The sequence below is a fragment of the Leucoraja erinacea genome, chromosome 13 (genome assembly GCF_028641065.1).
Source record: "Leucoraja erinacea ecotype New England chromosome 13, Leri_hhj_1, whole genome shotgun sequence".
In the NCBI taxonomy this organism is placed as follows: Eukaryota; Metazoa; Chordata; class Chondrichthyes; order Rajiformes; family Rajidae; genus Leucoraja; species Leucoraja erinaceus.
This window is the reverse complement of record NC_073389.1, coordinates 767,174-792,728: the sequence shown is the minus strand read 5'-3', so window position 1 is coordinate 792,728 and position 25,555 is coordinate 767,174. Positions and strand designations below refer to the sequence as shown.

General features: G+C 47.2%; 1 protein-coding gene across 2 annotated transcripts in view; it reads left to right on the top strand.

Annotated features, from left to right (window-relative positions):
• Positions 1-25,555, top strand: part of gdap2 (ganglioside induced differentiation associated protein 2) — a 55,546-nt gene that overhangs the window by 903 nt on the left and 29,088 nt on the right. For both annotated transcript variants that reach the window (XR_008724394.1, XM_055644240.1), the window contains exons 2-6: positions 1,138-1,492; positions 16,609-16,748; positions 17,379-17,532; positions 19,709-19,797; positions 25,062-25,138. Coding sequence is in view for 1 of the 2 variants with exons in the window: in XM_055644240.1 (XP_055500215.1) it covers positions 1,314-1,492; positions 16,609-16,748; positions 17,379-17,532; positions 19,709-19,797; positions 25,062-25,138 (639 nt within the window). In the remaining variant the exon portion in view is untranslated. The remainder of the gene's footprint in view (positions 1-1,137; positions 1,493-16,608; positions 16,749-17,378; positions 17,533-19,708; positions 19,798-25,061; positions 25,139-25,555) is intronic.

Genomic DNA, 25,555 nt, shown 5'->3' with positions numbered 1-25,555 from the left:
GCCACAATGTGTGTACTCAACACCAGCCTCTCTCTGCCTGCACATCATCCATGTCCCTCCAGTCCCTGCACATCCGTCTCAAACTTGCCTCTTAAACACCACCACCACTGCCCCCACCACCATCCCAGTCATCCACCACCCTCTGCGTAAAAAACACACACACACATCTCCTGTTAACTTTGCCCCTCTCATCTTAAAGCTACACCCTCTCATCTTTCACATTTCTACCCTTGGTAAAACGTTGTGACTGTCTACCCTATCTATGCCTCTCATAATTGTATAGACTTCTATTAGGTCTCCCCTGAACCAACCCAAGTCTGTCCAACCACTCTGTAGCTAATACCATCTAAATCCAGGCATCATTCTGGTAAACCTCCTCTGCACCTTTTCCAAACCCTCCACACCCTGGGTGACCAGAATTACACGCAATACTCCACATAAAATTGCCACAAAGATGCTTTTGATGGTGGGGCGACCAGAACTGCACACAATACTCCAAATACAGCCAAACAAGAATCTGATGAAACAGCATCATGACTTGCTGACTCTTAGACTCGATGCCCTGCTAGATGAAGGCATACATATGTCTTGTGGGTCTTGAAATGGCTGACAAAGGCATTTCAAGACCCACAGGCTATTTTGCAGTGTGGGCATGGATGAGTGGGGTGTGGTCAGGCCTGGTGGTGATGAGCAAAGATCCTATAGCGGAGCAAGATAGATCACTCCTAAATGCAATGGGCTGACGTGTAGTACGCAACGGAACTGAACAGAACGTGGGCCTTTTTTTCATCCATTTCCGTAACCGGACCTGACCCGACTTGCAGTGTAATCAACGTTGCAGGGAAATAGTGCGTGTTAATAAATAAAAATTCTGAAAATTCGAAGATTTTTACCAAATAACTTTTATTTTTACCAGGATGTTTCCGTAACCGGCTTCTGTCTCCGCACTAGTATCTTTGCTCTGCTACGGGATCTTTGGTGCGGAGACGGAAGCCGGTTATGGAAATGGGGCCTTAAATTACCCATCAATCTGCCCATGACCGTACTACGTCTTTTTCGTCGAGTGGAGTACCTTGCTCGCTATAGGATCTTTGGTGGTGAGTCTCTCATATTTCTGCTGGGGATTATGTTTTGCAGCACGTCAAAGGCCTTCTCCATGGAGTGCGGCTCCTTTGTGAAGAACACGTAATCGCTCTTCTCTGGCATCTAGAGTGATCAGCTGGTCGGCCGGGGTTCGAGAACGGAGCCGGAAAGAAGGACCGTGCGGGGCGACTGTGAGCTGAAGAGTTGACCCATCTCTCGGTTGAAGGATCATGGATCCTCTGGGAGCTCGATCTCCGATAGTGGACATTCAGGCTCTCCCCTGCTGGGGCTATGGACCAGCTAAACCTGACACAGCATTCGATGGATTTAATAACGAAATGCACGCAGACTGTTCCATCTCCTCCCCTTTCCCTTATCGCAAAGATGTTAACAACAAAGTAATTCTTTGGTAAGTGTTGATGGTTTGATTTCCCTGCATGTTTAATTTAGTATTAGTTCATTGTTATTGTCAAGTGTATCGAGGTACAGTGAAGAACTTTTTTGGTGCATGCTATCCAGTCAGTGAAAAGGCTATACATTAGTATACACGATGCTGCATGTCCAGCTGAGTTACTCCAGCTCTTTGTGTCTATCTTCAGTTTCAAGAGAGTCAAGAGTCAAGAGTCAATTTAATTGTCAAGTGTATCGAGGTACAGTGAAGAGCTTTTTTGGTGCATGCTATCCAGTCAGTGAATTTAAACCAAACTAAACTAATTTAAACCAGCATCTGCAGTTCCTTCCTACACGATCAAGCTATCCACAGTGTACAGATACAGGGTAAAGGGCATAATGTTTAGTGCAAGATAGGTTTAGTTTAGAGATACAGCATGGAAACAGGGCCTTCGGCCCACTGAGTCAACGTTGAATAGCGATCCCCGTACACTAACACTATCCTAGGGACAATGTAACAATTTTACTGAAGCCAATTAACCTACAAACCTGTATGCCTGTGGAGTGTGGGAGAAAACTGCAGGACCTGTCCAAACTCCATACAGACAGCACCCAAAGTCAGGATCAAACCCAGGTGTCTGGCACTGTAAGGCAGCAACTCTACCGCTGCGCCACCGTACCGACCCAAAGTCCAGCAAAATCAAGTTTGAAGATAATTGGAAGGTGCCCAATGAGGTAGATGGGAGGTCAGGACCGCTCTATCGTTGGTGAGAGGACGGTCGGATACCTGATAACAGCTGGGAAGAAACTGTTCCGTATCTGGAGGTATGCTTTTCAAACTTAGATATTCAGATCTGAAAAAAAATGCTGCTATTTTTTTATTATTTACAATATTATTTACAACTCTTGCAAGTTGAGCAACAATTAACCACACTTGTAGTTTTCTCTCAATCTTAATTTGTGTGACATTTAGAGTTGGAGTCACACAGCATGCAAGCGTTTTACACTGTACTTCAGTACATGCCACAATAATAAATCTAAACGGATTTTGGTTTATTTTTGTCACGAGTGCTGCAGCATGCCATCCAAGCAGATAAGATAACACTACACATAAATACAATCAGGTCAAGCTCCAGCACAATAGGTAGAGCAAATGGGAAGATACAGAGTGCAGAATATAGTTCTCAGTATTGTAGCGCACCGGTTCCAGAGACAAAGTCCAATGATTTGCGAATTAAGGGACAGAAGTTTAGGGGTAACATGAGGGGGAACTTCTTTACTCAGAGAGTGGTAGCTGTGTGGAATGAGCTTCCAGTGGAAGTGGTGGAGGCAGGTTTGATTTTATCGTTTAAAAATAAATTGGATATGTATATGGACGGGAAAGGAATGGAGGGTTATGGTCTGAGTGCAGGTAGATGGGACTAGTTGAGAGTAAGTGTTCCGCACGGACTAGAAGGGCCGAGATGGCCTGTTTCCGTGCTGTAATTGTTATTGTGGTTATATGGTCCGCAACAGGGTAGAGGTGAATCAGATAGAAGCCTAGGACCACTCAGAAGCCAGATAACAGAGGGGAGAAGCTGTTCCTGAGTCTGGTGGTGTGCGCTTTCAAGCTGTTCATACCATGGTACAAGCAAAACCCAGGTAGAGATGGTGTGAGTGACTGCTGGAGAGACCAGCAGCCAGCCATACAGGTATTCTATGAAAGATGGATATAAAGTACTGGAGTAACTCAGCGGTTCAGGCAACATCTCTGGAGAAAAAGGATGGGTGATATTTTGGGTTAGGAATCTCTCACTTTCTATCACATTTTCTCTTGTGAATATTTAGTTTTTAGCGATACAGTGGAAACAGGCCCTTCAACCCATTAAGTACACACTGACCCATTCACACTAGTCGATGTTATCCCACTTTCGCATACACTCCATTGCCTGTGTCCGCGTGGGTTTCCTCCCACATCCCAAAGACGTGCTTGTTTGCCTCTGTATATTGCCTTTAGTGTGCAGGGGTTGGTTGAGAACGTGAGATAACATAGAACCAGTGTGAACAGGTGATCGATGGTCAGCATGTACTTAGTGGGCCGAACGGCCTGTTTTCTGTGCTGTGTCTTTCCATCAATTAATCGAGTTTAGGATACTTCATGCAGAACCTCAAACAGAATATGTTGAGGATTATTCCCAGCACCATGTTTTAATAGGCATGGAAAAATGAAGGTAGAGGAGATGAATGGGAGTGGTGTCTGTGGAATACATTGCCACAGGCAGCGGTGGAGGCCAAATCAAAGGGTATTTGTAAAGTGGAGATTGATAGGTTCTTGATTAGGAAGGGTGTCAAAAGTTACGGGAAGAAGGCAGAAGAATGGGTGAATGGTGGAGCAGACTCAATGGGCCGAATGGCTTACTTCTGCTCCCATGTCCTATGGTGATGTGAATGTGGGACTAGAGCATTGTAGATTTATAAGGCACCCTTTGCCATTTATTGGGCAGCTGGGAGCAGTGCAAACAGAAGAATATGCACATCAGCTGGGTCGTAAACAGCCTTGGGGGGAGAGGGGGGGGGGGTTGGGATGGGGTGAGGGGGGGGGGTTGTTGTGATGGGGGAGGGGTGGGATGGGGGGAGGGGGGGTGGTTTTGGGGGGGAGGGGGGTTGGGATGGGGGGTGGGATGGGTGAGAGGGGTTGGGATGGTAGGGGTGGTTGGGATGGGGTGAGGGTTGGGATGGGGGTTTAGGATGGGGGAGAGGGGGTTGGGATGGGGAGGGGCGGTTGGGAGGGGGGATTGGGATGGGGAGGGGGGTTTGGGATGGGGGCGAGCGAGGTGGGGGAGGGGGGGAGGTTTGGATGGATGCAGCGTTTGCACCAAAGTATGATTATTATTAAAACAAATAGAAGCAAGCAGGTTCTCATTTGGAAATGTTGCCATGGGCAACCAAAGCTAGGAGCTGAATATCGAGACAAAATGCTGGAGTAACTCAGCTGGTCAGACAGCACCTCTGGAGAAAAGGTACAGGTGACCGCAGAAGGGTCTTGACCCGAAATGTCACCTATTCCTTTCCTCCAGAGATGCTGTCTGGCCCACTGAGTTACTCCAGTTTTTTCACAAATTCACGTTATAGGAGTAGAATTAGGCCCTTCGGCCCATCGAGTCTACTCTGCCATTCAATCATGGGTGATCTCTGCCTCCTAATCCCATTTTCATGCCTTTTCTCATGACCCTTGACATCCGTTCTAATCAAGAACTATCTCTGCCTTAAAAATATCCACTGACTTGGCCTCCACAGCCCTCTGTGGCAACAAGTTCCACAGATTCACTACCCACTGACTAAAGATGTTCCTCCTCGGCTCCTTTGTAAAAGAGCACCCTTTAATTTGGAGGCTATGATCTCTGGTCCTAGACTCTCCCACCAGTCTGTCACCCACTTGTGTCTATTCTCTAGTGTAAACCAGCATCTGCTGTTCCTTCCTACACATTAGGCGCTGAATATGTTGGACATTTGAGGGAGGGCAGTGGTGTGAAGCTATTAATAAAGGAGGAGGCCAGTCTAGCACTGCCAGATGAACTTAGCTCGACAGATCGTGATGTAGGACACAATCCATCTCGGCCAAGTCAAGATTAGCAAAGGTCAGAAATCATTGGTGTGAATTATTTTTAAATCAACAACTCTGAGCAATATTGACAGTCCCTGCAAACTAGTGTGACAGGAGTCATACAGCAATCGTCGATGACCTTAACTAATGTGCGGAGTGGATGATTTAAAACCGATGTATGTGAAGTGTGGGTAGGAACTGCAGATGCTGGTTTACACTGAAGATAGACATGAATGCTGGAGTAACTCAGTGGGTCAGGCAGCATCCCTGGAGAAAAGGAATAGGTGAAATTTTGGGTCTGAAGAAGGGTTCTGACCCGAAACGTCACATCCATGTTCTCCAGAGATGCTGTGTGATTCGCAGAGTTACTCCAGTGCTTTGTGTCTGTCTGATGTTAGAGCAGTGTTTGGTGAACATTTGTAAAATTTATGTAATATGGTAGAAGATGGATGAATGGAATATATAGTAACTGCTTTTTCAGGGGAACTAACCAGGGAAAAGACTACTTTGTTGTGCTATTGCAGGATGAGAAATGATTAATTGATGATGTTATGGGGCCTTTGGCGAAGCATCACGGTAACCTGCTGGAAGTTGAGCTTGCTGACATTCATGGGTGGAAATCCCAGGGGGGGACGTGGGGGGGAAGGATAAGTCCCCCCATGCTTTGAGAGGAGGGGAACAATCCCCCCATGTTTTGTAATCCGGACCTTATCAGACGCTTTCTAAGGGCTGAATTGGCCCATTCGCGGGGCCTTTCCTCGCCCGGCGCAGCTTAAAATCAAACTGCTGCATCGAGGCGATCAAGGGTCCCGATGTTGAAGCCCCTGCCGGCCGATGAAAGCCCCCGCAAACGGGCCGATTCAAGCCCCATGATTCGGGGCGGACTAAGCTGCTGTTGCTGGAGTTCGAAGTCGGTCACCAACCGGGTCAGCTCCTGATGTTACCGTCCACAGGGCCCACGGCCGAAGCCTCGCGTGTGTGTGCATGTGCGTGCGTCTGTGTGTTTGTGCACATGCGGCCGCCAAGATATTGTGTGTGTCCCCCGTGTTTTGACAGCGATTTCCGTGCCTGCAGACAATGTAGGGTAGCAGACCTGTGTGTTAAAGGTGTGAGACTGGCACAGGGCCACCAGCGTAATCAATGGGCGAGCAGCCTTGCAGGGCAGGTGACACTCTAGCTTCCTTATATATTCTTGCTTCCATACTGTAGGCATTGTATACTGAGCAGATTCACATTAGTTCTGATATCTGCTCCACTTTTGTAAATTTTGTAACCTTTATGTTAGTTTATTATGTCATCTATGAGTACTGTGTTTACAGGCATGTGGTGCTGCTACAAGTATAGAAACAGAAATTAGGTGCAGGAATAGGCCATTCGGCCCTTCGAGCCTGCACCGCCATTCAATATGATCATGGCTGATCATCCAACTCAGTATCCCGTACCTGCCTTCTCTCCATACCCTCTGATCCCCTTAGCCACAAGGGCCACATCTAACTCCCTCTTAAATATAGCCAATGAACTGGCCTCAACTACCCTCTGCGGCAGAGTTCCAGAGATTCACCACTCTCTGTGTGAAAAAAGTTTTTCTCATCTCGGTTTTAAAGGATTTCCCCCTTATCCTTAAGCTGTGACCCCTTGTCCTGGACTTCCCCAACATCGGGAACAATCTTCCTGCATCTAGCCTGTCCAACCCCTTAAGAATTTTGTAAGTTTCTATAAGATCCCCTCTCAATCTCCTAAATTCTAGATAGTATAAACCAGTCTTTCTTCATAAGACAGTCCTGACATCCCAGGAATCAGTCTGGTGAACCTTCTCTGCACTCCCTCTATGGCAATAATGTCCTTCCTCAGATTTGGAGACCAAAACTGTACGCAATACTCCAGGTGTGGTCTCACCAAGGCCCTGTACAACTGCAGTAGAACCTGCCTGCTCCTATACTCAAATCCTTTTGCTATGAAAGCTAACATACCATTCGCTTTCTTCACTGCCTGCTGCACCTGCATGCCTTCTTTCAATGACTGGTGTACCATGACACCCAGGTCTCGCTGCATCTCCCCTTTTCCTAATCGGCCACCATTTAGATAATAGTCTGCTTTCCTGTTTTTGCCACCAAAATGGATAACCTCACATTTATCCACATTATACTGCATCTGCCAAACATTTGCCCACTCACCCAGCCTATCCAAGTCACCTTGCAATCTCCTAGCATCCTCCTCACAGCTAACACTGCCCCCCCAGCTTAGTGTCATCCGCAAACTTGGAGATATTGCCTTCCATTCCCTCATCCACATCATTAATATATATATTGTAAATAACTGGGGTCCCAGCACTGAGCCTTGCGGTACCCTACTAGTCACTGCCCGCCATTGTGAAAAGGACCCGTTTACTCCTACTCCTTGCTTCCTGTTTGCCAGCCAGTTCTCTATCCACATCAATACTGAACCCCCAATGCCGTGTGCTTTAAGTTTGTATACTAATCTCTTATGTGGGACCTTGTCGAAAGCCTTCTGGAAGTCCAGATACACCACATCCACTGGTTCTCCCCTATCCACGCTACTAATTACATCCTCGAAAAATTCTATAAGATTCGTCAGACATGATTTACCTTTCGTAAATCCATGCTGACTGTCCAATGATTTCACCACTTTCCAAATGTGCTGCTATCCCATCTTTAATAACTGACTCTAGCAGTTTCCCTACTACCGATGTTAGACTAACTGGTCTGTAATTCCCCGTTTTCTGTCTCCCTCCCTTCTTGAAAAAGTGGGGTTACGTTTGCTACCCGCCAATCCTCAGGAACTACTCCAGAATCTAAAGAGTTTTGAAAGATTATTATTAATGCATCCACTATTTCTGGAGCTACTTCCTTAAGTACTCTGGGATGCAGCCTATCTGGCCCTGGGGATTTATCGGCCTTTAATCCATTCAATTTACCCAACATCACTTCCCGACTAGCCTGGATTTCACTCAATTCCTCCAACTCCTTTGACCTCCTATTTCTGGCAGATTATTTATGTCTTCCTTAGTGAAGACGGAACCAAAGTAGTTATTCAATTGGTCCACCATATCCTTGTTCCCCATGATCAACTCACCTGTTTCTGACTGCAAGGGACCTACATTTGTTTTAACTAATATCTTTCTTTTCACATATCTATAAAAACTTTTGCAGTCAGTTTTTATGTTCCCTGCCAGTTTTCTTTAATAATCTATTTTTCCTTTCCTAATTAAGCCCTTTGTCCTCCTCTGCTGGTCTCTGAATTTCTCCCAGTCCTCTGGTATGCTGCTTTTTCTGGCTAATTTGTACGCATCATCCTTCGCTTTGATACTATCCCTGATTTCCCTTGTTATCCACGGATGCACTACCTTCCCTGATTTATTCTTTTTCCAAACTGCGATGAACAATTTTTGTAGTTCATCCATGCAGTCTTTAAATGTCTTCCATTGCATATTCACCGTCAACCCTTTTAGAATTAATTGCCAGTCAATCTTGGCCAATTCACGTCTCATACCCTCAAAGTTACCTTTCTTTGTTCAGAACCATTGTTTCTGAATTAACAATGTCACCCTCCATCCTAATGAAGAACTCAACCATATTATGGTCACTCTTGCCCAAGGGGGCACGTACAACAAGACTGCTAACTAACCCTTCCTCGTTACTCAATACCCAGTCTAAAATAGCCTGCTCTCTCGTTGGTTCCTCTACATGTTGATTTAGATAACTATCCCGCATACATTCCAAGAAATCCTCTTCCTCAGCACCCCTGCCAATTTGATTCACCTAATCTATATGTAGATTGAAGTCACCCATTATAACTGTTTTGCCTTTGTCGCACGCATTTCTAATTTCCTGTTTGATACCATCTCCAACTTCACTACTACTGTTAGGTGGTCTGTACACAACACCCACCAGCGTTTTCTGCCCCTTAGTGTTTCGCAGCTCTACCCATACTGATTCCACATCCTCCAAACTAATGTCCTTCCTTTCCATTGCGTTAATCTCCTCTCTAATCAGCAACGCTACCCCACCTCCTTTTCCTTTCTCTCTATCCCTCCTGAATATTGAATATCCCTGGATGTTCAGCTCCCAGCCCTGGTCACCCTGGAGCCATGTCTCCGTGATCCCAACTATATCATAATCATTAATGGCTATCTGCACGTTCAACTCATCCACCTTATTACGAATACTCCTTGCATTGAGACACAACGCCTTCAGGCTTGTTTTTACAACGCTCTTACCCCTTATACAATTATGTTGAAAAGTGGCCCTTTTTGATTTTTGCCCTGGATTTGTCTGCCTGCCACTTTTACTTTTCACCTTGCTACCTATTGCTTCTACCCTCATTTTACACTCCCCTGCCTCTCTGCTCTTGTACCCATCCCCCTGCCACATTAGTTTAAATCCTCCCCGACAGCACTAGCAAACACTCCCCCAAGGACATTGGTTCCATTCCAGCCCAGGTGCAGACCGTCCTGTTTGTACTGGTCCCACCTCCCCCTGAACTGGTTCCAATGCCCTAAAAATTTGAATCCCTCCCCCTTGCACCATTTTTCAAGCCACGTATTCATCTGCAATATCCTCCTATTTCTACTCTATCCTCCTATTTCAACTCTGAAGTATGATTTTCATTCTTCTATTTTAAGTACATGTAACAATGAAACACTGCTGACTCTTGAGGACACGCAGTGCTGGAGTAGCTCAGCGGGTCAGGCAGCATCTCTGGAGAACATGGATAGGTGACTTTTTCGGCTTGGGACCCTTCTCTAGACTCATGTCTGTAGCCGAGTCTCTATCCGAATCGTCACCTATCCATGTTCTCCGGTACGCTGACTGACCCGTTGAGTTACTCCAGCACTTTGCGTCCTCTTTTTGTAAACCAGCATCTGCCGTTCTTCCTTGTTTCTACTCTCGACTCTTACATAGAAACATAGAAAATAGGTGCTGGAGGAGCAGCACCGCCATTCATTGTGATCATGGCTGATCGTCCCCAATCAATAACCCATGCCTGCCTTCTCCCCATATCCCTTGATTCCACTAGCCCCTAGAGCTCTATCTAACTCTCTCTTAAATCCATCCAGTGACTTGGTCTCCACTGCCCTCTGTGGCAGGGAATTCCACAAATTCACAACTCTCTGGGTGAAAACGTTTTTTCTCACCTCAGTCTTAAATGACCTCCCCTTTATTCTAAGACTTTGGCCCCTGGTTCTAGACTCGCCCAACGTTGCGAACATTTTTCCTGCATCTAGCTTTACCAGAAGCACCCAATGAAGTCCCTGGTGCTGAATGGTGGGAGCAGGGTGGTTGTAAGGCAGCCGCTCTGCCCAATGCTGACTGAGCCCAGCAATGACCCAGATGGTAAACCAGCGTCTGCAGTTCCCTGTTTCTACAGTGATGGAGCCTTGTGTGAAAAGACCTGGATTGCCTCTGTTGTGGACCAGTTGATTATGGCTTGTACTGTCTCACAAATTGGTTCATTAGTTATCTCAGAACAATGACCTTGAGCTCTGTGTACATGAACACATGGCCCATTCCACAGCACACTGTACAGCACATATAGGACATCTGGGCGTCACAAGGCATTTTAAGTTATTTAACATAGGAACACACAGGAACAAGCCCTTTAGACCACAATGTCTGTGCCGAATATGAAACCAACTAATCTCTGCCTCCACGTGATACATATCCCTCTGTTCCCTGCATGTCCATGTGCCTATCCAAAATCCTCTTAAACACCACTATCATCCCAGCCTCCACCACCACCCCTGGCAGTGTGTTCCAGGCACCCACCACCCTCTGTGTGGGGGGGGGGGGGAAACTTGTCCTTTAAACTTTGCCCTCCTCACCTGAAATACTGATGAACTTGAAGTCTAGTCAGCCGAGAATGTCCCAGAATTTGTAGGAAGATACTGCAGATGCTGGTTTACACGGAAGATAGACACAAATGCTGGAGTAACTCAGCGGGACAAGCAGCATCTCTGGAGAGGAGGAATGGGTGCTGTTTTGGGTTGAGACCCTTCGTCAGACTCAGGGGAGAGGGAGACACGGAGATAAGGAAGTGTAAATTGTGAAAACGAGACATCAAAGGGGATAGAGATGAAGGAAAATGTAGAATAGATGATTGTTAGCTGAGAGAAGATGGCCACGGAGCATACAGAGATAAAACTTCATCAACGGGAGGGTCAGACTGATCGGGGGACTGGGAGGGGATGTAGAGAGAGGGAAAGCAATGCTTACTTGAAGTTAGAGAAGTCACTGGGGTGTAAGCTGCCCAAGTGAAATATGAGGTGCTGTTCCTCAATTTGATTTGATTTGATTCAATTTCTTGTCATTGTCTTCAAGTAAGAGACAACAAAATGCTATTTCCAATACTATCATATGAATAAAACAACACAAAAGCACAGAACATAATAGCCCACAACACAAACATCCCCACAGCAGCACCATAGTTCCCCACTGTGAGGGAAGGAACCAAAGTCCAGTCAACCTCCTCACTGATGTTCCCCAATGTTCACCCATGGCCGGGGCCTCCTGTGCCCCCCGCAGTCGCCGCTACGGATGGCTCAATGTTCAGGCCCTCTCGCCGGGAACGATGGAACCCCGACGTTGAACGGAAGAACATCCTCAGCGGCCTGGACTTCGGTTTCGACCGCCTCCCACTGGAGTCCGCAGCTCCTGGAGTCCATAGGTTGAATTGGACGGAGATTCAACGCAGGTGGCCCACGGCAAAGGGTCCACGTTGGGAGCTCCGCGAACCACAGCTCCGCGATGTTGATGCAGCAGGCCCAACACTCCGGAGCCTCAAACGGCGTTTCCAGGTGAGACATCGCCCGCCCCGCGATGTATCCAGCGCTGCGCCGCCGCTGCTGAAGCTCTGGTTCGGTCCCGGCAGGAAAGGCCGCGCCATTCCAGTTGGTAGGCCCTGCGGAGGGGGGCGAGAGCGCAACTCGGATAATAGTCGCATCCTCGCCAGGAAGTGACTGGAGGACGGTTTCCCCCTTACCTTACCCCCCTCCTCCACATAAAATACTAAAAAAAAAAAAAAAAAAACATACTTTAAACATACTAAAAATAAAAAAGATAAAAACACAAACAGATTTCAGGCAGAGGCAGCCATCAACAGCGCCACTGGATATCCCAATTTGCTCTGGGCGTAGAATTTCATTTTACAGGTACTAGATTTCATCTTCCAGTTTGTTACAGATGTGGACAAGCTTTTCCCTTTGAGAATAGGGAAGATTCAAACAAGAGGACATGACTTCAGAATTAAGGGACAGAAGTTTAGGGGTAATATGAGGGGGAACTTCTTTACGCAGAGAGTGGTAGCGGTGTGGAATGAGCTTCCAGTGGAAGTGGTGGAGGCAGGTTCGTTGGTATCATTTAAAAATAAATTGGATAGGCATATGGATGAGAAGGGAATGGAGGGTTATGGTATGAGTGCAGGCAGGTGGGACTAAGGGAAAAAAAGTTGTTCGGCATGGACTTGTAGGGCCGAGATGGCCTGTTTCCGTGCTGTAATTGTTATATAGTTATATGTTATATAGTTATATTCTTCCAGGCATGTATATGTTACAATGCTATGAGTTGAAAGTTGTGCTTGCTGTCTTTAAGAATCATTGTTTTATTGTGATGCTCCAGGAATCCAAGATGGAGATGAGATAGACGGCATTATTTTGGCTTGAACCACCTTCTTCTCCCTACGCCTCCCTTTCATCGTTGTGCAAATGTGGATTTTGAAATGACTGCCTGACTATTCCTGTTGTAGGTCACGAGCAATAAGAGACAGTGCAATTCTCACCACTTCCTTCTCGCTAATGTAACTCTTCCTCATTCTCCTCTCCGTCTCCTGACTAATAGCCGAGTGCCATCCCGAACTTCAGCGTCCTGTACAATTGGTGGTTAAAGTTGAATTGACTTGAATGGAATACGTTTTGGTCACATGTGACAAGACACGGTGAAATTCTTTCCTTGTACACCCAAAGTATGCAAATAGTGGCCACGTAATGGGCTCTTTGCCAAGTTCTCCTTTGTTGCTCCCACCCCCAGTGTAGGTGATCTCCCCACGCCGGGTCCTCCTATGTTCCCGGCAGTACACCCTCCATCTCCGTTAGACACAACGCCGGCTCCGTCAACCCAGACTCAATCCCAGGCACCATTCATCGCAGGCCTCCGCCGCCTTCCGAATGAGCCGAACGAGCTCCGGGCAGGGTGGGAGTCCACCGAGCCTTCAGGGCCTTCCGCGACGCCTTGATAAAGGCCTCCAGACACATTCCTGGTCCGCAGCCACGGCTTGGCGGGAAGCCTTCTGTTTCATTGACTGGAGCGTGGATGTGGCCTTTGGTGTTGGGTTAAGATTACGTTGTTTCCGGCACTTGAATTAAACTGGGTCTATAAATGGCACCAAATTCCGCAGGTGAATCCAAACATTCTCTCGAACTTCTGCATATGTGTTATAGAAAGTATGCTGACAGGACGCATCTCAGACTGAGGAAGGATGTGTTGGCACTGGACAGGGTCCAGAGGAGGTTTATCAGAATGATCCCAGGAATGAGTGGGTTAACAAATGATGAGCGTTTGACAGCACTGGGCCTGTACTCGCTGGAGTTTAGAAGGATGAGGGGGTACCTCATTGAAACTTACTGAATAATGAAAGACCTGGATAGAGTGGATGTGGAGAGGATGTTATAACTAGTGGGAGAGTCCAGGACTAGAGGTGATAGCCTCTGAATTATAGGACGTTAATTTAGAAAGGAGACGAGGGGGAATTTCTTTGGTCAGAGGGTGGTGAATCTGTGGAATTCATTGCTACAGAAGGCGCAGAGGGGTGGGGTGACTCTGTTGGTAAAGAATGAAATTCAGTCCCTTGCGAGAGGTGACAGAGTCAGAACATGTAGAGTCAGTATGGATAGAACTGAGAAATTGTAAGGGTAAAAAGACCCTGATGGGAGTTATCTACATACCCCCAAACTGTAGCCTGGAGATAGGGTGCAAGTTGCATCAGGAGTTAAAATGAGCATGTAACAAAGGTGGTTATGGAAGATTTCAACATGCAGGTAGACTGGGGAAATCAGGTTGGTACTGAACCCCATGAAGTTTGTGGAGTGCTTCCAAGATGGATTCTTGGAGCAGCTTGTACTGGAGCCAACCAGGGAGAAGGCAATTCTGGATTGTCTGCGGGTAATTTTAGGGAAATTAAATAATTTCCGCATCTAGCCATGCGGAATGATTTTGGGGGAAACAAGTATATTTGGGACCATCCACGCCTGCACAGTTGGGGGAAGGCCCGTCAGCCACGTCACAGTTGAAAATGGCGCTGGTGACGCGGTAGGTACGCAAAATGACGGCGCCTCCCCGCACGTGCGCGGTGGGCCCGGGCGGGATCAGATCACCATTTTCACTACATCGCCTCGTGTCTGGGCGAGTGGGGCCGTGGAATATTGCGTTGGAGCAGGGGGAGTCGGACCCAACAAGTCCACGCTTGTTTTATATCAGGGGTGTCAAACTACCCGCCAAGGCGCCCAATCCGGCCCGCGGGATGATTTGGGGGGGGGACAAAAGGAGTGCCCGCTTCTCCGGGGCTGCGGTCCCGTCTGCCCGCCTGGCCCATCGGCGGCCATGGAGCCTCGTCAACGCAGGTCAGCCTGGCGCCAAGGGAGCTGGTCTGCTGCCGTTCTCCCCTCGCCTGGCGGGAGCGGGAACGACTGACTGAACCCAGTCCTGGCAGCGGCCGTGAACCGACACTAGGCACCGCTCCGACCGGGCCGGGCCCTGCCGCGGGCCCTCCAACACTGCAAGGGGGGGAGGGGGGGAGAGAGAAGGAGGAGAGAAGAGAGAGAGGGGGAGGGAAGGGGGGAGAGGAGAGAGGGAGACTATTCCAGGCACACACTGCACTGAACACACAATATGCATACCATGCAGGCTAGGTTACATCATATATGTGCCCAGTGCATAATGCTTTGCATAACACTGTACAAGTGAGTAACAGAAGCAGGCAGCTACAGTGTAGTTACACAGATCTTGTTCTGCTTTGTGTTGTCAACGTGTGCCCACGAAAGAAAAACAACAACAAATAGCCCGTGGTCAGCATTTTTGAAAATTTCAGGAAATACCATCAAATTCCAGGAAATTTGGGATTCTATTTCAGGAAAAAAAATGGAGGTGTGGAATCACTGATTAGGAGGTAGTGGCCATAATATAATGATATTTAATCTGCAAATTGAGAGAGAAGGTAAAATCGGAAGTGTCAGTATTACAGTTGAACAAAGGGGACTATGGAGGCACGTGTGAGATGCTGGCCAAAGTTGACTGGAAAGGGATCCTAGCAGTGATGGCAGTGGAACAGCAATGGCAGGTATTTCTGGGAATAATCGAGAGTTTCATTTCATTCCAAAGAGGAAGAAAGATTCTAAGGGGAGTAAGAGGCAACCGTGGCTGGCAAGGGAAGTCAAGGACAGTATAAAAATGAAAGAGAAGTACAACGTAGCAAAGATGAGCGGGAAACCAGAGGATTGGGAAACTTTTAAAGAACAACAGAAGATAACTAAAAAGGCAATACGGGGAGAAATGATGAGGTACGAAGGTAAGCTAGCCAAGAATATAAAGGAGGATTGTAAAAGCTTCTTTAGGTATTTGAAGAGGAAAAAATTAGTTAAGACAAATGTGGGTCCCTTGAAGACCGAAACAGGTGAATTTATTATGGGGAACAAGGAAATGGCAGATGAGTTGAATAGATACTTTGGTTCTATCTTCACCATCTTCACTAAGGAGGACACAAACAATCTCCCAGATGTACTAGTGGCCAGAGGACCTAGGGTGACAGAGGAACTGAAGAAAATTCACATTCGGCAGGAAATAGTGTTGTGTAGACTGATGGGACTGAAGGCTGATAAATCCCCAGGGCCTGATGGTCTACATCCCAGGGTACTCAAGGAGGTGACTCTAGAAATTGTGGACAAATTGGTGATCATATTCCAAATGTTCTATAGATTCTGGATCAGTTCCTGTGGATTGGAGGAGAGCTAATGTTATCCCACTTATCAAGAAAGGAGGGAGAGAGAAAGCAGGGAATTATAGACAAGTTAGTGGTGGGGAAGATGGTGGAGTTGATTATCAAAGATGTAATAGCTGGTCATTTGGATAGCAGTAACGGGATCCGTCCCCCCTCCTCTCCCTCCATCCTCTCTCTCTCTCCCTCTCCTCCCCCCTCTCTCCCCCTCCTCTCTCCCTCTCTCCCCCCCCCCCCCCCTGCCCTCCCTCCACCCCACTCCTCCCGCCTCTCCACCCCCACTCACTTCTCCCCCCCCCCCTACCTCTCCACCTCCCTCCCCCCCCCTCCCTCCCCCTCCCCCCCCCTCTCACCCCCCCCCTGCGTGTGTGGAGGGTGGTTAGTGTGTGTGTGTGACGCCACAGGCTCTCCCCCCGCAACCGCACATAGAGGGGACGGGACCCAACAGGTCCCCCTTGGTGTAGTGTATCGATGTAACTGAACCTCTTTGTTCTTATTATCTAATGAATATAGAATATTCAACGTTTAACATTGGCGGATTCTTCTTGCAGGAAAGGGGACGTGGTGCTGCTGAGATGTACGGCTATTGTGAACACGACCAACGAAGCACTATTTGACAAGAACCTCATCAGTGAAAGCATCCACCTCCACGCAGGGCCCGAGCTCAGGGACGAGCTGCAGAAATTGAAAGGTGAGATCCATAAAGCATTCGGCAGGCAAATCAAAATGGTTCAGGTGGGAAACTTAACAGTGGATGAATTTAGCGAGCAAAGAAACGTTTCTCAGCTTAAGGGTGGCGTAGCGGTAGAGGCAAGTTGCTGCCTTGCAGTGCCGGCGACCCCCCTCCTCTCTCTCCCCCCTGGTCCTCACCTCGGGTGCTGTCTGTACGGAGTTTGTATGTTCAACCTACCTGTAACTGCGTGGGTTTCCTCCCTCATTCCAAAGACGTGCGGATTTGTAGGTTAACACAACAGAGAGATGAAATGGGTGCGAGTCCAGATGGGGAACTGGGGAGAGGGAAGGGTGGGTTGGTAGAGGTTACCTAATATTGTCGAATTCCACGTTCACACCGTTGGGTGTAAGCTGCCATATGAGGTGCTGTTCCTCCACTTTGCGTCTGGCTTCACTCTGGCAATGGAAGAGGCACAGGACAGGCACTTCTACGCTATGGGTAAGAGCAATTATGTCTCCAACCTGACATGTAAATGTAGGGAATGATTGAGTAAGTGTGATAACATAGAACTAGTGAGTGAATGGGTGTTTGAAGGGCAGCGGGGCCAAAGAGCTTGCTTCCACGCTGTATCTCTGATTTGTTTTCAAGGTTGCCGCACAGGAGAGGCGAAGATGACCAAAGGGTTTAACTTGGCTGCAAGGTTTATTATCCATACTGTCGGGCCACGATACAATGCCAAGTACAGGACAGCTGCTGAGAGTTCCTTGTACAGTTGCTACAGAAGTGCGCTTCTATTAGCCAGGTAAGCCCTTTGTAATCATGCTTTACTTTAGACAGAGAAGATGTGATTTGAGTCTCGTTAAACTGTACTCTACTGATACAGCGCAGAAACAGGCCCTGTGGCCCATCGAGCCCATGCAAGCCCAGCAATCACCCCGTGCATTAGTACTATCTTGGGATAATTTACCTTTTTCCCCAAAGGCAACTAACCTACAAACCTGTACGTCGTGGGAGGAAACCCGAGCACCTGGAGAAAACCCACGCGGTCACAGGGAGAATGTACAAACTCTCGTACAGATTGGATTCTCGTGTGTAACTTTGTTTTCCATTCCCTATGTTAATGGACAACACATGCGCATGGGTTGAATGATACTTTCTATTTTAGAAACTTTCCCCAACCTTTCCCTTTTACAGGAAACATTTTTGTCTTAAATTGTAAAATAGTAAATTGTGTGTCGGATAATGCTGGTGTACACGATGATCACTGGTTGTTGTGGGCTGAAGGGCCTCTTTCCACACTGTCTCTAAAAGTAAAAGTCCAAAAGTACTGGCTGTGCCCATGTGTCCTTTCAACTGAGGAGGAGATCTGTTGGAAACAAGCCATTGTTAGCTGTGGGTGGGTGAAAATGAGTTACAATGTCATTTCACCTCGCCTATAGCTAATAACGGCCTGTTTCCTTTACCATCGGTACTTTTTTTGGATATCTTTCATAAATTTGTTCTATATCTCTCGATATCACCATCTATATCGCTCGTTTCCGTCTCCCCCTGACTCTCAGCCTGAAGAAGGGTCTCGACCCGAAACGTCACCTATTCCTTTTCTCCAGAGATTCTGTCTGACCAGCTGTTACTCCAGCTTTTTGTGTCTCTCTCCGGTGTAAGCCGGCATCTGCAGGTTCCTTCCTAAGCACAGCATTTTGATTTGTTCGGATGAGTGGAATCATGATTTAGCAAGTGCAGAGTTTGACTATTAAACAAAATAATTGCTTTAACCTGCCAAATTAGGTCAAGACAACGGTATGAAGATTGAATTCCCCCAGGTTTAGGCTATATCCCCCCCCTCACCTCTTTCTCCTTCCATTTGCTTGTGCTCTAGCGGTTTGTTATCTCAAGATTCAGACTGGGTTTTAATGCAGGTTTGTACAGAGTCTAATAACAGCGTTATTTTCCCTTAAACTCTAAGACATTGGCATGGTGCTCCCTCGAGACATGAAAGGGCAGTACAGTGTTACTGCCTAGAGACCCCGGTTCCTTCCTGACCTCGGGTGCTGGCTGTGTGTGCAGTTTGACAATAGACAATAGGTGCAGGAGTAGGCGATTCGGCCCTTCGAGCCAGCCTGTGATCGCGTGGGTTTCCTCCAGGTGCTCCGGTTCCCTCCCACATCCCAATAGCGTGCATTTTTTAAATGTTTTAATTTTTAATTTTATTTTTATTAGCAGTACAGTAAATTACATTAATACATCGCATATATCTTATTACATTATGTTGTACCACTTCATTTTTTGAGCTTTAAAAAAGATAGAAATAAAAGAAGTAAAGAAAGTAAGCAAGAATCGTGAAGGTGCAGGAAAGTGTTGGGAGAAGAGAACCCCTTAGGGAAGGAATTAGAGAAGGAAGTAAAGAAAAGAAATAAGACCCTAGAAAGAAAAGAAAGAAAGGAAAATCAATCGCTCTATTGTAACATAAAACTCTGCAAAAAAGGATATACCGACCGTGTTTTTATTAAATATTTATTTTATACCCCTTGTTACCAGATCCTGGTAGCCTTTATGTTTTAACTTATTATTGCACCTTATGCTTGTAATAGTTCCATAAATGCGGACCACGTCTTTTGGAAGTGATCTGCTTTGCCTGCTAGGAGGAGTCTCATCTCTTCCAAGTGTAGTGTTTCGAACATGTTTGAATGTTAGCGTGCATTTGTAGGTAAATTGGCCTCTGTCTGGAATGAATGAGAAAGTGGGATAACATAGAACTGGTGTGAATGGGTGATCGCTGGTCGGTGTGGACTCGGTGGGCTGAAGGGCCTGTTTCCACGCTGTATCTTAAAAATAAACATTATAATTGTGTTGGCCATTTTATTTGATATAGTGCCTGTTGTAGTCCATAGGTAGTTCAAGTGTGCACTCCATAAGTTTGTTTGACTCTTCCCATTCTGTGAGCTACACCATCCTGATCTCTTTCTTCTGCCTTCTTGCAGGGAGCACTCAATGTCTTCACTGGGACTGTGCGTCATCAATACACCAAAAAGGGGCTACCCTTTGGAGGATGCTACCAACATTGCTCTGAGTATGTGTTGAACCAATTAACTTCACAGAGAATAGAGAGAGGTTACCTTTGGTTTAGGAATGGTTAGTTTAGTTGTAATTGAGTTTAGTTTATTGTCACGTGTATCAAGGTACAGTGAAAATCTTTTGTTGTGTGCTGACCAGTCATCGGAAAGACCATATATGATTACAATCAAGCCATCCACTGTGTACAGATACATGATTGATCCCTGGGATGGCGGGACTGTCATATGAGGAATGATTAAAAAAGACTAGGCTTGTATTCACTGGAGTTTAGAAGGATGAGGGGAGGATCTTATAGAAACATATAAAATTATAAAAGGACTGGTCAAGCTAGATGCAGGAAAAATGTTCCCAATGTTGGGCGAGTCCAGAACCAGGGCCACAGTCTTTGAATAAAGGGGAGGTTATTTAAGACTGAGGTGAGAAAAAACTTTTTCACCCAGAGAGTTGTGAATTTATGGAATTCCCTGCCACAGAGGGCAGTGGAGACCAAGTCACTGGATGGATTTAAGAGAGAGTTAGATAGAGCTCTAGATGCTAGTGGAGTCAAGGGACATGGGGAGAAGGCAGGCACGGGTTATTGATAGGGGACGATCAGCCATGATCACACTGAATGGCGGTGCTGGCTCAAAGGCTGAATGGCCTCCTCCAGCACCTATTTTCTATGTTTCTATGATAAAGGAAATTATGTAAATAACTTTTGGTGCAAGTTAAAGTCCAGTAAAGTCCAATCAAAGATAGCCCAGGGGGTCTCCAATGAGATAGATAGTAGCTCAGGACTGCTCTCTAGTTGTTGATCACTTTTGATCTTCTAACCACAATTTAAAGTTGAACACAGGAAGTTGAATGCAGGAGAGCTTTACTCAGAACTGGCAAATCTCTTTGACATATTCATTGTGCCATCTGTGTATGTGTTATGGTCCCTTGGTGTGATCTCAGTATTCTGGATCACAGGGGTTGTGTTGTATGAGAACGAACTGCAGATGCTAGTTTAAATCGCAGGTAGACACAAAATGCTGGAGTAACTCAGCGGGACAGGCAGCATCTCTGAGAGAAGGAATGGGTGACATTTCGGGTCGAGACCATTCTTCAGACTGATGTCAGGGGAGTTGGCGGGACAGAGATAGAATGTAGTCAGAGACAGTAAGTCTAGTGGGAGAACTGGGAAAGGGATGGGATGGAGAGAGAGGGAAAGCAAGGGCTATTTGAACTTAGAGAAGTCAATGTTCATACCGCTGGGGTGTAAGATGCCCAAGTGAAATATGAGGTGCTGCTCCGCCAATTTGCTCTGGGCCTCACTCTGACAATGGAGGAAGCCCAGGACAGAAAGGTCAGATTGGGAATGGAAGGGGGAGTTGAAGTGCTGAGTCAACGGTTAACATAACATGGTGTGTTGTCATGTTTTTGCTGTCATGTTATGGACCACTTTCAAACCCAAGTCGAATTTCATATTTTAGTTAATTTGTGATATCCTTACAAATTAATCAACTTCAGTGTTTGGCCTTAGCATGACTTTTCATGGCCATTCATTGTAAAGTTCCTCCCTCTGCCTCCCAATTCACCGTTCACCATTCCCAATTGGTTTTGACAGAGATTGCAGAACGCAGACTTGAGAACAGTCCTCATAAATGGAGGAGTGGTCGAACAACATTTGTCTCTACTTACACAGAGACATGAACAAAGTGTATAAAACCATGATAGATAGATAGAATTTATTTGCCACGCAACCAGGGTCGGTGGTATTTGGGTTGTCAGCAGTGGTACAATAATAAAGAACACACAACCACAATAAAAAATATAACACAAACATCCACCACAGCATTCATCACTGTGGTGGAAGGCACAGAACTTGGCCAGTCCTCCTCCATTTTCCCCTCGTGGTCGGGACCTCCATCCTCCGCAGCCGTTGCTGCGGGCGTCCAGATGGTAAGGGACAAAGTCAAAGTCAGGGTAAGTCCAGGATCGGCTCTTCCCCACCGGAGACCGCGGCTTCAGGTTGGTGTAGGCCGCAGGCCGGCGGTCGAAGATTTAAGGTTCCCGCGACGTCGCAGCCAGAAGCACCGCAGACCGCAGGGCCGATGGTCGAAGCTCCCCTCCAGGGGTGATGGTAAGTCCATGCCGGACCCGCGGTAGAAGTTGGCCACGGGCCGACAGTGATGGCTTCTTCTTCCCCCGGGTCCCCCACGAGGGATCCCGGGCTGTAGATGCCGCGCCAGCTGAAACTCTGCAGACCGCGGCTGCCGGCTGCCGCGGGCCAGCGAAACGGAGCGCTCCCTTCCGGCGAGCCTCAGTGAGGGCTCGCCTGCTCCGCGCCGGGAGTCCCCGCTGCGCCCGCCGCTGAAGCCCCGGGCGCATCTCCGGGAAAGGCTGCGCCGATCCTCGCTGTTAGGCCACGGGGGAGGTGACCTGTAAAAAGTCGCCTCTCCGTGGAGGAGGCGACCGAAGCGGTTTCCCCCTTACCCCCCCACACCACCCCCCACACAAAACACACAAAGGAACATTAAAACAAACTTTAAAACATACTAAAAAATTGAAAAGACTAACGGGCTGCTGACAGAGCTGCTGCCACTGCAGCGCCCCCTACTTCGATCCAATTAGGGTCTGAGACAAGGTGATTCCACAGTCATTTACCCTGAGTAGGATCAAGAACCAGACGATACATGTAGATTAACCCTTGCAGGCGTGGGTTTGTATCCCACTTCTGACACCATGTTTGTAAATGATCCACTACAACATACATGGTGACACATAGGTCTTTATTCGGTTTAGAAGTACAGAACATTTAAACTTCACAGCCGTGCTCACCAAGCTCAGCTTGCCTTCTGCCTGGTGTCGTCGTTAGTGTAGTACCGTTATACCATGTAATGGGTGGCATGCATATATGTGTAGTGGAGATTATAAATGGCATGGATTAATAAGGATTAATCTACACCATAGGTTTAAGGTGAGGGGGGGAGGAAAGATTTAATAGGAACCTGAGGCCAACTTTTTCAAACAGGGAGGTAGATGGAATGAGCTGCCAGAGGCAGGTACCATAGTTGAGTTTATTGTCACATGTACTGGGGAACAGTGAAAAGCTTTTTTATGGCATGCTGTACAGTCAGTGGAAAGACTCTACATGATACCAATCGAGCCATCCGCAGTGTACAGATACAGGTTGAAGGAAATAACATTTCATGCAAGATAAGTCCAATTAAATATAGTCCGTGTCTCCAATGAGGTAGATGGAGGTGAGGAGTGATCTCTAGTTAGTGATAGGATAGTTCAGTTGCCTGATAACAGCTGTGTAGAAAAAAGTTTAAAAGGCAATTAGAAAGATCCAGCAATGGCTGCCTCGCCAACAGTCTGTCTGTCCCTTCCTTCTTTGTTGTTTGTTTGTACGTGGCAAATGTGTGTTTCTAGTGTTTTTTATCTTGTGTTATGTGGGGGGGGAGTTGGGGGAAACTTTTTCTAATCTCTTACCTCGACGGAGATGCGATTTGTTTCCCGTATCACTCCGTCCGCATAGCGGTTTAATATGGAGGAGTTGGCGGCCTTTGCTGGAGGCCGACTTCGAGAGCTCCAACGCAGGAGTCTGTGGGACTTACCATCACGGAGCTTGCGATCCCAGTCGGGGAACGACTTTGGGGCTCCAACGCAGGAGCTTTCGGCCGCCCCGACATGGGAGGTTTCATCACCCCGATGAGGGAAAATAAAAGAGGAAGAAGATTGTACTTTATTATCTTCCATCACAGTGAGGAATGTGGGGAATCCACTGTGGTGGATGTTTATGTAATTGTGTGTCTTGTTTCTTTTTTTTAGTATGGCCATATGGTAATTTGCATATTATTGTACCTTATGGCTACATGTGCCAATAAACTGACCTTGAAACCTTGACAGATACATGGATTGGGAGGGTTGGGAGGGATATAGGGCAAACGTGGGTAGGTGAGACTAATGGGCATCTTGCTCGGCTGAAGGGCCTGTTTCCGTGCTGTATGACTCTTTAATGTTTCAGTCTATTATAATGTATAGGTAAAGATATGTTTATAAATCCAACTGACCATTTTAATATGTACCTGTTGGGTCCCGTCCCCTCAACGCGCGTTGTGAGGTCTGCAGCGTCACACACTTACTAACCCCCCCCCACACACACACACACACACACACACACACACACACATATACTAACCCCCCCACACACACACACACATATACTAACCCCCCCCACACACACACACACACACACGTGGATACACACACACACACACACACACATATATACTAACTCCCACACACACACACACACACACACACACACACACTAACCACCTCCTACACACACATACTAACGCCCCCCCCCCCCCCTATATTAATATTATTCATTCACTCCTTTTGCCCCATCCCCCGCCCTATCCACTCATGCATAGCTCCCAACTCGCAGGCGCGTTTAGAGAGGGAGAGGTAGGGGGGATAGAGAGAGAGGGGGCAGAGACTGAGAAAGGGGGGTGGAGAGAGAGGGGAGAGAGGGTGGGAAAGATGGGGGGGAGGAAGAGGGATGCCGAGGGAGGAAGAGAGAGAGGAGGGGGAAATAGAGAGGGGGGAGAGAGGGGGGTGGAAAGGGGCGGTTGAAGAGAGGTCGGGGGGGTGGTAGAAGAGAGGCTGGGGGGAGATAGAGCCGGGGGGGGGGGAGAGAGCGTGGGGGGGGGGGGGGGGGGGGGACCGAGGAGCCGAGAGAGAACCCCCCGAGAGAGAAAGCGATGTCCGAGCGCCTTTTGAATAATGGGGGGGGGGGGGATGGAGGGAGAGGTGGGGGGGGGGGGGGGGGGTGACATCACACACTCACTCACTCACTCACACACACACACTCACACACACTCACTCACTCACTCACTCACGCTCTCTCTCTCTCTCGCCCTCCCATAGAGATAGATAGTTTATATAATTGCCTGCATAAACACAATCTCCCTGCATTCAGTTCATTGACCATCGAGAGCATGAAAGAGCAAGTCATAATGAACACCTTTGATCTCTGTGTGAAAAAGATGGAGTGGGATGTCCATTAATAACTTAATGGAAGATAGAGACAAAATGGTGGAGTCACTCAGCAGGACAGGCAGCATCTCTGGAGAGAAGGAAGTCTGAAGAAGGGGTTGCGACCCAAAACATAACCGCTGAGTTACTCCACCATTTTGTGTCCATCTTCGGTGTAAAGCAACATCAGCAGTTCCTTTCTAAACATAATTTATAATGTTTAGTTTTTCTCTTGTCTTCCACTTTTAGGAACAGTCAGGAGATTTTTGGAGAAACATGGAGACACCATTGAGAAAGTTGTATTTGCTGTTACAGATGTAGAAGAGGTAAGTAATCCATTATTGTGCCCGAGCTTTTAACCTTCAAACATGAAGTTTCAATTGTTTGAATATCACGACTCATCACGTTTTGCTGCTGCTCAATGAGACACTGTTTACTTTAAGTGGAACGGATTATTTACTTGTGTTAATCTGTAGAGAGAAAGTTTTAATGGCCATCTGCTGTTGTTGTCAAAGCAACAAAGTGTAGGACTAATTGGCTTTGGCAGAAGCAGCAGCATTGCCTGTAAAGGTGGTCAGTGCCTCGTGCTGTTTGTGGCAGGTTTGTCTTGTCGTCATTCATGGTTTCTTCCAGCCCCCCGCTCTCCATTCATGTCGTTTAATTTTAGCTGGCCTGTTTGAATTATTCCTAGTATGAATTATTCCGAGCTAAGACCGGCACAGGGGTGCATCAGTAGTGCTGCT